Here is an 11,124-nt window from a genome sequence, read left to right on the forward strand (position 1 = left end):
CACTCCAGCGCTGTAGGATAGGTATACCTGACTTTTGTAGCTTGCTACTGTGTGTGTGCATGTGTGTGTGTGTGTGTGTGTGGGGACCAGACCCAAGGTTTATGATTTAACTTCATTACAGTGCTTCAATCCACCTAATAAACCAGAATTTTAAGGATCCCGAGTTGGACATTTGTAGCCAACAGGACAGGCAAGCCAAAACAAACAGATAGGAACACTAGGGAGGAGTAAGCATGCCAGACAGGAGAAAAAAATGGGCCTACAGCCTGCCAGCCTGTGCATCACACAGCAATCGCCCAACATCACCTGCAAGCTTGCTCAGGCAGAAACTATAACACTGCATCTCCAGAGTGGAGTGAAGCACCGTTCTTGCAGCCTTGGCGGAAAGCACGAATGTCTCAGGTTCTAGGAACCATTTACAAATGCTCTGTGCAACCTTCTGGTGGTGCTTGGTCTGGTCAAGAAACTCAGTAAGGCATTCAACAGAGGTTCGGCAGAAGTAGGAACAGGTTCCACCTCTGGTGTAGGAACCTTCCCCATGGAAGCGGGGACCGGAGCTGAATTGGGGGGTGCTATCTCATGAGGCAGGACTTCCATCAACTCATCTTCAGAGGCAGAATCAAAATCTGACAATGAGGAGGAGGAACTGTACGTGTCCTGCACCGAGAGCTGCTGAGCCCTGGGGGTAGTTTTTGCCCCCTCACCAAGAATCTCAGCATCAGGCCCTGTGGGAGCAGTTCCCTCTGAAGGACCTTGGAGGGGGACATGAGTCCCTGATTTCTTGGGATGGATGCTTTCCTGGGCCAGGCACTCTTGCTCCCAGAAGGCCCAACCTCCATGTCAACCTCATCAGACTCAGGGGGCTGAGACATGCGGGGGAGGGCCAGCAGACTCCTCCACCACCTCCCCTGTCCCCAGCTCACTCCCAGGCCTGGGGGAACTGCCAAGGAAGCAGGCAAGGGTTGGGGGTTCCTGCTCACTAGCCTCAGCTCCCCTTGAAGTAATGGAGAGTTCTCGAGGGGATGATGAGGCCTTTTTAGAAGACCCTTTCTGTTTCTTGGACTTTCTCTTCCCAGCAGGAGGAGCCAAAACTTCCCCTGTGGGAGGAGGAATGAGGGGTGGCCAGGTCCACTGGTATGAAGCTAGCTGACTCTAATGAAGCAGGGAGTGGCTGGATAGAAGGCCCATCCCCACCACCTGATGGGGATGCCGCACCAGAGGCAGACAAGCCATCATTGGGCACAGCCACAGGCAGCTCCGCTGCAGCCGACTTCTTGCTCAGGCAGTGGGTAGCCAGATGGGACCTGCTCCACAGCAAAAGCATGAGGTGTCCCCAGTGAGGAGGTACACCTCATACCACTGTCCATCAATCAGGAAGGACATGGGGTGGGGCAAACCCCTACCCTCCCTGTCAAGAAACATGAACATCTGCCCTTTCAAGGATAGGACATGCTCAGGGATCTTGTTGCCAAGCAGCAGTCTATGAACAGGGCCCATCACCATGCCATAAGGGCTCAGGCAGTTGGTGAGCTCATTGTCCAAGAGAAATGGGGGCACACTGGAGGCTACCACCTGAATGGCTGGTGTGTCCACGGGTGTCGCAAAGCAAAAAACACCTCTGACAGACACACCTGCTACCACGACCTCAAGCACCAAAGCAGGGGAGCTGAGGTAAATTATAGGGACTGAACTCACCCAGGCAGCATAAAGGACATTTTTTCAGCCCACCAGTGCCCCCACAGCAGTAGCACACTCCTCCACTCCAATGGAGGGAGGGGCATGAAGCCAGAGACCAAAACTCCAGTCCAGAGGGGCAGAAGCCCCAGCAGTGGGCCACTGGGGGCTACCTTTAGCCATTCCAGCCAAAAAAATGGTTAACCCTGCAAGGAACCAGAGGGGTGGGGGATGGGCAGCCCTCTGCTGGCAGGGAAAAAAGAAGCTGGAAAACAAACAAACAAAGAAACACCAGAGGAGAGGAGAAAGGTGAACAATATGCCTGGGAGGAGAAGGGAAAACAATAAGCAGCAAAGCAGCTGCAGTGAGAGGAGAGAAAAACAAAATAAACCCAGAGGAAGGGTGGGAGGGGGGAGGGGGTTACTGCAGGAGAAAGGGCTTTATAAAGGTGAATAAAGGCAGGAAAACGTAATGAAAAGGGGTGGGGGTGGATGCAGGGAGCACGGGGTCCGACTTTTTGGGGGAGGGAAAACAAAGCAAGAGAAGGAGAAAGGCTTACTGAACAGGGAGAAGCCCTCAGAGCTCTGAGCAAACACACCCATTGCCAGCCATTTTGAAAGAAAGACAGACAGACAGACAGACTTTTTATAAAAGTTTATTAAGGGAAAAAGGGGGTAACAATCCAACAAGGAAAAACAAAATACAGCCCAAGTAGGGGCCCTGATACAACAGACAGAGCCTGAGCCTTTGGCATGCAAGGCCTGCCCTCACAGTCTAAAACCAAAAATATCCAGTACAACATCAGCCTACTGAGACCCCTGCTGGTACCCTGGGAAGGGGCTAGCAGTATCATTGTGCAAGGACTAAAAAGCCACCCTCAACACTGCAGAGCACCCCCTGAATGGCCCAACATGCCTGGAAGACAGGAACCATCCGCTGGAGGACCACATGCTCAAACTCCAATGACAGGCGTGCCCGTACCAAAAAACTGGAAGAGTTGCAGGATGTCATCTGAGCCGGCTCCAGCAAGCCAGTTCCTGCAGCTCTTGAGTTTAGCCTGGCCAAGTAAGAAGTTGGCACTCATATGAGAACAGTTCCTGGTAGAAGGTGATGGCATGGCATCGGATCTCAACAGGATCTGTGAATGTTTGGCCATCTGGAGTCTTAAAATGATCAATGACCTTCTTCATGGGTCATCATTTCTCAAGGCTGAAGAAGAAGTGAGTTGGGCATCAGTCTCTGCCAGTTCTTGACAGTGGGTGCGGACCCTCATACCCCAGGCTGCACTCTGCCAGCTCCCACAGATGTTGCTTGCAGAGTTTAAGACTCTCAAGCAGCCCTGCATCACTGTCAGCATCATGCAGGGCCACCTCAAGTTGCATCACATCCTTCTTCCAACTTCCAAACACAGTGGAAGAGCTCGCTTGTTGACAACTGCATGTACTGCTGACAGAAAACTCTAATCTGCACCCTTCCTACGTCTCACCATTGCTTCTAGGAGGGAAAGGTGACTCTTGTGGCCTCCCATGTCTGCCAGAAGTAAGCAATGCAGTCACAGAAGTGAACATCCTGCAACAAACTAGTGTTGAGGCACCAGTAGGGTGAGCGGGAATTCAGCCTGCCAGGAAGGCTCAGTGCACAAGAAACCAGGCTGTGATCTGATAGTCCTGCCAGGGTAATACAGCTGCTGTGCAGAAGTGATAGGTGGTGCCTGGTGACATACAGGCAGTAAAGGCCTGCCATAGAGAGTCCACTGGCAGTCGCCTTCAGGCAGGTATACTGCCTCACATTGGCATGGAGATAGTGCCAGACATCAAGGTCCACTGTCTCCAAAGCGGTCCACACCTTCTGGGCAGAGGATGGATGGGGCTCTGGCCCATTCTAGTCAAGCTGTGCATTGACTGTGCAATTAAAGTCCCTGCCTAGGAAGAGAAGCTCATCACTATCAGCTGTGCTCTGCAAAAATATAGCTGGAGTCTCAAAGAAGACAGTGCATTCTCATCCAGCAGTGGGCGCATAGATGTTAATAAGGAGGAGGTGATGTTGCTTATGCAAAATCTATAATGCTGCATCCCTGGATTGGAGTGCAGCACCACTGCTGCAGCCTTAGTGAACAGCACAAACATCTTGGGCTCCGATAACCATTCTAGACCTGGTCTGGTCTAGAAACTCAATAAAGCATTCAACAGAGTAATCAGCAGAGGGAGGTTCCTCAGAAGCAGGAATAGTTCCACTTCCCCTATTGAGAGGGGCACCTTAGCTGAATCAGGCAACACCACCTCCAAAGGCAGGACTTCTGTCAACTCATCTGCAGAGGCAGAATCAAAATCAGGCACCAGGAGCCACTGAGCCCCAAGGGAATTACTTGCCCTCCCACCAGGACTCTCAGCATCAGGCCCTATAGGAGCAGCATCCTCCAAAGGGGCCTGGAGTGGGGAAGGCATCAATCCCTGATCTCTTGGGTAGGGTGCTCTTGTGGGCTGGGCACTCTTGCTCCCATTTGCAGCTCCCAAAGGGTCCAAACTCTGTATCAACCTTGTCAGGCTCAAGGAGCTGAGATTTTTGGGGGGGAGGGCGGGGCTGTCAGACTCCCCCACCACCTCCCCTACCTCCAGGTCACCCCCAAGTACTACAGGGTTGGGGGGGGGATACCGAGAAGGCAGGAAGAGAGGGAGGGCCCTGCTCACTAAACTCAGCTCCCCTCAAAGTGGTGGGGAGGTCTTGAGGGAATACCAAGGCCTTTTTAGAAGATTCCTTTTTTCTGGGACTTGCCCTTCACAGCGGGAAGGGCCAAATCCTCCCCTGAGGGGGGAGAAAGTGGGGGAGGGGAGCACCACCACAGAGCTAGCAGACTCTGATGAAACGGGGAGTGACTGGGAGGAAGGCCCTTCCCACCACCTGATGGAGCTGCCGTTTTTTGAGAGAAAACAAAATACAATCTGAGGGAGGGGGAGGGAAGTGCAGGGGGAGACAATTACTGCAGGAGAAAGGTCTGAGAAAAGCAGCAGGGGGAAGGCAGAAAAAAGTAATGAAAAGTAGGGGACTACAGTGAGAAAGGGGTCAGATTGTCTGGGGGAGAGAAAACAAAGCAAGAAAAGGAGAAAGTCTCACAAAACAGAGAGAAGTGCTCAGAGCTCTGACCAAATATACCTGTCGGTGGCCATAAAAGCAGACAGACAGATGGACAGACAGAAGTTTTGTGCATGTCTTATTTAAGTTTTTATCTGAACAAAACAGCACACCAGGGAGAATTCTTTGCTCAAGTGCAGCACACAGAAACACAAGTCAGCCCTAAATACACATTGCATATACCCTTGTTTGAGTGTTGAATGCTACATGATTTCTACCCAGGACCTGTCATTTTTCTAGCACAGGGGCAAATGGTAGCGATCACTAGCTGCATGGTTGGGATAGATTTAGACAAGAAAAAGCTATTCCATACTATTCTGTCCTTATTTGGATGTTCTTATTCCATGCTATGGTCAGCTTACTCCATTTGACTTAACCTACACAAAGTTCACATGAAATACGCATGAAATAAGAGTGCCCACATGGGGAACTACTGCACAAGACCTATTCCAGGAAGATCTCTCTGTACAAATAAATAAGCCCACCGTCCAGAGGCCTCTCCTGATAGCAAATACCTACATGTTCTTTTTCATAGGGCTAATCATGTGCTGCTGCCATTACTTCTGGACCCCCTTGCTATATAATAGCTAGCAGTTAGAGCACTTGCTCAAGAAATGAGAGGCTCACATTCAGTTCCACCCCCTCAGCTTACAGGGGTTCAAATCCACATCTCCCAACTGTTTCATAGCTACTCGTGCTCAGTTCAGTATCTGAAAGAGCCATTCCTTTAATTGATTTTAAATTCTTGTGTTTATCTGAAGAAGGAGAAGGCCTCTAACAATGAGTAGGGAATGCAGCCCCTGTGCTTTCTTCCATTTGAAGAGAGAATAAATAAAATAAACAGCTTTTTTAAGATGCCGAGACAAACACATCTGTCATTGTTCATTACTCTTTAGAGCGGGGTCCAGAGATGGGAAAAACAACAGGTGGCCATGTAAAGAAGGATGACATGTAGACTCAATCCAGTTGGTAATAGCAACAAGGGCATTGGACTGTTGTTGTAATCACTGGGTCTTTGGAAGCATGGGTGGAGAACACCTGCTGATCCACTTCAGCTCTTCCAAAGAGACAAGTGAACCGGCTGCTGTCAGCTCTGGATGACAGCATTGTACCTAGATACCTGGTGGCCCTAGGTGAACTTTTAATATTGGGCCCCCCTTCACCAAAGATGATGATAATAATAATTTAAAAGTAACTATTTTTAGGCCCCCTTTTTGTCTTGGCCCTAGGCGGCTGTCCAGTTTGCCCATGCCTGTGTCTGGCCCTGCTAGATGATAAATACATTGTCTACTTCCCCCTTTCCAATATGTACCCATTAGGCTCTCCATCGCAGAACAAGCAACATGGTGATGAATGTAATGAGAGCCCACACTGCTTCTGCTGCATCAGCTCCCTCGCCACAGATGCCCCTTTCGTGGAGCTGAATGAGTCTAGCAAAAATAAGGCCCCAAAACCTGACCCTATAGCCCTTATTCAAGTGACTTCATTGGGACAGCTGGCCATGCTCATTCTACAATAAATTAATGAATTCCTAAAGCAGGTGATATTCTGTATCCCAAATCCTCCTGACTCTAGGGTGCCTAGCCCTTCAAAGTCCTGGTTTCTTCCCACATGACTGTTCTCATTTACAGGCTTCTTGCCTCCCTTTATACTTTTGGAGATGAAAAGCGGGCTTTCATTCAGACCTCAGTTCATTCTGCCTGTTAGCAGATGTGAAAAGCTAAGCCACCCACCTGGCCAGTAGTACTGCCACGGTCTACTAGTACTGGATACGATAAGGACAAAGACGGAATGATCACAGTCTTCTATATACAAGTTGTTTGTCTACCATGGCACAAAAAGCTGGGGAACCGAGTTTCCCAAAGAATCCTTCCATTCCAAACAGGTACGTTTTGCAAGATTCATTTTTAGAACAATAGTTTTCATGTGAAATTGACCTGCCAGCTTGACCAGCTCTTCCAGATGTTTATCATTTGATCTTAAACTCTTCACTCTAAAGCTTCAGATCTTAACTTGCTTCCAGTATTTATAGATATAAACCTCAAATGATTTAACCCAATCAACACTAGGAGGTTTCAGGAAAACATCCAAAAAGCAAAAGTAGGTAAAGATAGGCATGCTTAGGAGACTGTCTCATAGATATGACAAAGAACTCATCCCATCCTTTCCAATGCTGAAGAAAAAATAAATAAAAGTGCCCAGACAAGTCCCAAGAAACAAAACAAAGCAAAAAAAACCCAAACCATGAATCAATTTTAAAAAGCTAGAAAGTTCCCACAAAGCAGAATAACTTAGAGATGCATTTCTAGCAAAGATAAATGTTTTGAATATACTTTACTTACAGATGTTGCGAATATATGTCTCCAAATGGTCCAGTCTCTCAATTACTGCATTTTCTTGGTTAAACGATCGAGGATGAACCTCTAAGTATCCCTGTCTCTCCTTTCTCAGCTCTTGTATTATGTTCTTCACATAAGTCACAAGAAAGACATTCACAAAGGAGACCAGAAGCAGTGCAATTGGTGTGAGTCCTGGAAACCTTCTGCAGGACACCATCGTATCTTGCTATATAAAAAAAAATATCCCTGGCCTGGGTTGTAATTATGGTTCCAGATGTGTGCAAGTCACTGATTCCCCATGCAAGAGTCTCAAGCAAGCCTCTTTAAAGCACATACAGAAATCATTCATGTAGAATAACTTCTCTGAACTTGAATGAGTCAAGGAGCAAGCAGGCAGTGACAACATATCTGACCTCAAAGGAATAGGCGTTTTCAGCTTCTTCCCTCAACAGTATATGAGCTACCCATTAGTGGGAAAGTATGCAGCTGGAACAAACTTCCCTTTTGACCTAAAGGGTTTGATTGTTCTCCTGTGGTGCCTGCAGCAGAACATGTTTGTAAGAATTTCTAATGTAGCACATGCGCAAGCACACAAGCACACACACGAAAAATACCTGTAAGGAAATCCTTCACTGCCAGACTGACTGTCAGTGAAGGATTTGCTTACAGGTTTTTTTTCTGTGTGTGTGTCTGTGTGCTTGTGTATGTGTTGCCTAATTAAATTTGTCTAGCTATGCACATGAAACAGTAGAATCATAGTTATTGTGTTCCTGGTTAGAGACATCTCTATAAAACTGCAGAAAAGCAAATGGTTTGAGAAAGTTTAGCATTTTAGGGAGCTTAACAAAAGGAAGCATCCACTCAAGATTATCAGCTTGAGGAGACGCAGGGGCCATGTCTACACAAAACACTGAACGCACAGTTGTTAGACACATTACTATGCAGCGACATATGGCTTTTTTGTGACACTGACTACACCCAAGACTCCTGCACATTAGCGTTGCTTCACATTTTCTGCCACACAACACTACTGTGCAGTATTCTTGGGCTACTGTGCAGTCAGCATCTTGTGTAGACATGGCCTGGTTCTACTATAAGGTTCTTATTGGAGCTCGGAGGCATAACAGATTCTTAGGGAGCAAACACGAACAAGAGAGACTCTTCTATCTGTGCTAGGAAAGGCAACTGTAGCCACTTTTGTTTTCCTTTGTCAAGATGTAGAGGTTGTTACTATGATGTTTTGCTTTTGGATTAGACTAATGTACTGAATGCTACAAGGAGCCACATCTTGAGAACTTCCAGCAGCTGGGCTTACAGTGCAAGGAAGCTTCTGGCCCATTAAGCCCAGCTTTACACACAGTACATGTTACACTGAGAAGAAAGGTATATGAGTCCAGACAGAGTGCCTTACATTAATGTGACTATGCAGCTCCCATTGGCTGAATGAGCATCAGAATTAGTTAGCTTGGTCATCTGTAATAGGATGACCTCTATGTACTAGAAGCTGTAAAGGAAGAGGTACAAGGGACAGATCAGTCTATACAAACCCTATATATATATTCTACCCCTTAGCATTGACACTGCCACTGAGATGAAAGATACTGGATTAGATGGATCTCTGGCATGGCACCTCTTATAGTTTCATAGTAGGTAGGGTCGGAAGGGATCTAAGCAGATCATCTAGTCCAACCCCCTGCCATGGGCAGGAAAGGATGCTGGGGTCAAATGACCCCAGCTAGGTGTCTATCTAGCCTCCTTCTGAAGACCCCCAGGGTAGGAGTGAGCACCACTTCCCTTGGAAGTTGGTTCCAGATCCTAGCCGCCCTGACAGTGAAGTAGTGCCCCCTCATATCTAGCCTGAATCTACTCTCAGTCAACTTATGGCCATTGTTCCTTGTTATCCCCGTAGTACTTGGGGGAACAGGGACTCTCCCATGGCCTGCTGGTCCCCCTTGGCAAGTTTATAGGCGGCCACCAGATCCCCTCTCAGCCTTCTTCTGTGGAGACTGACCAGGTTCAGGTCCCATAGCCTCTCCTCGTAGGGCCTGCCCTGCTGCCCCCAATCATGTGAGTGGCCCTTCTCTGGACCCTCTCAGTGCTGGCCAGGTCCCTACACACTCGGGGGTGGAGATCGTCAGGGCCCGCTGATTTGAACACATCTAGTCCCTCCAGAACTTCCCTGACTAGGTCCTCACTGACTCTGGGCCTGGCTGTGCCTCCCCTGGGTCCATCTGGTATCCCAGTGGGGCAGATGTCCCTGTCTCTGCTCAGAAAAATGGAAGCAAAGAATCTGTTAAAGAGATTAGCATTGTTGCCTGGTGCTACCACCAGATTACCAAGCATGTCCTGCAGAGGCCCCACATTATTTGGTACCTTCTTTTTACCCCCCATGTATTTATGTTAAGATATTTATATGCTTCTGTAGTACTTCTGAGGGCACTGAAGGAGAGACATGTCCTACTCAAGCCCCTCCCCAACTCTCACTCCATATATACCAAACTCAGAAATTACCTATGAAGGTAATCTCCTCTCACAACCTTTCTGTAACATCCTGGAGGGACATAGCTTGAGGTTGGCAACAGGGAACACACTTAGTGTGACTCCATCACTGCATCCCCTCCAGCTTGGCACAGATGAACAATGGGTGGGTAGGGCTGTGAACCTCAGGAGTACCATCAGGAGCACTGCCAAAGCTTAACAGACATACCCTCAGTGACACTGCATTGATTTATTAGATAATGATTACCTTAATGGAACAAATATTTACAGCAGCATATAAAATTAAATGGAAAGGCAACCGACATAGCAATGCTGTGCTGATCTTGCACAGCTCTTAGAATGCTGTGACATAGTTACTACTTTTAATGCCTACAATTTATCAGGGCCAATATCTACCATCCTAATTACATATATTGTCAGCCTGTGTACTAGATCACTAGGGCTAGGTACAGTCAGTCAAAAAGCCTGAGGCTGAATTGATTCAGTCTTTGCAGGTTAGTCCAAGTTGCACAGATTAAATTGACACAGAAGTGAACAGACATCTACCTTTGATACAGAAAATGTAACCACATGCCTGCAGTGGCTCAGGCCAGAAGCCAGGGAGTGCTAAAGCACAGCTCTCTTCCTGTGTTTATTTCCTCTTCCTGCTGCCCCAAGGTCTCTAAGATTTCCAGACCAGAATTACAGTACCATGACTCCGCAGGGCTGCTCACCATTTCCTCTTTCTGCTTCCAGGTACATCTAGGATTTGTAGTCCACAGTTGCAGCCAGCAGTAAGTTTGAGTGAGGGAAGCAGTGTTTAACACCCCTCCTTGGCCTCTGGCCCCTGGTCTCTGGCCCCAGGCCACAGCTAGGGTTTGCCTGGGGGGCAATCCCCCTCTCCCTCACAGACTGGGCTACATCCCCAGCCAGGTTTGCTCCCCCCACTCTCCTCTTGTCAAACAGCCCTCACTGCTCCAGTTAATGAACAGAGGGGTGGGGCCACCCCTGCTCCCTGAAGCAGACAGTATAGCCCAGTGCTGCAAAGTATGCTGGGATGCTGAGGGACTCTGATTTAACTTGAACTGGGAAGGGGTCTGGGACAGAAGTTTCATAAATTGGTTTGACCCAAATCAGTTAAGTCTGATAGTACATTCAAGCAGGTTTATCTTTAACCAGTTTCAGCCATTTTGAAACTGGTTTATCTGCACTGAGCTTCTGTTCATAGATTCATAGATGTTAGGGTAGGAAGGGACCTCAATAGATCATCGAGTCTGACCCCCTGCATAGGCAGGAAAGCGTGCTGGGTTTAGATGACCCCAGCTAGATGCCTATCTAACCTCCTCTTGAAGACCCCCAGGGTAGGGGAGAGCACCACCTCCCTTGGGAGCCCGTTCCAGACCTTGGCCACTCGAACTGTGAAGAAGTTCTTCCTAATGTCTAGTCTAAATCTGCTCTCTGCTAGCTTGTGGCCATTATTTCTTGTAACCCCCGGGGGCGCCTT

General features: G+C 48.1%; 1 protein-coding gene across 2 annotated transcripts in view; it reads right to left on the bottom strand.

The window, feature by feature from the left end:
• GALNT8 (polypeptide N-acetylgalactosaminyltransferase 8) overlaps positions 1-7,486 on the bottom strand; it is a 39,365-nt gene extending 31,879 nt beyond the window's left edge. For both annotated transcript variants that reach the window (XM_006027805.2, XM_006027804.2), the window contains exon 1: positions 7,146-7,486. In XM_006027805.2, coding sequence (XP_006027867.1) covers positions 7,146-7,359 — 214 coding nt within the window. In that variant the 5' untranslated portion in view covers positions 7,360-7,486. The remainder of the gene's footprint in view (positions 1-7,145) is intronic.
• Positions 7,487-11,124: the final 3,638 nt, after the last annotated feature.

This window comes from Alligator sinensis, unplaced genomic scaffold (assembly GCF_000455745.1).
Source record: "Alligator sinensis unplaced genomic scaffold, ASM45574v1 scaffold177_1, whole genome shotgun sequence".
NCBI lineage: Eukaryota > Metazoa > Chordata > Crocodylia > Alligatoridae > Alligator > Alligator sinensis.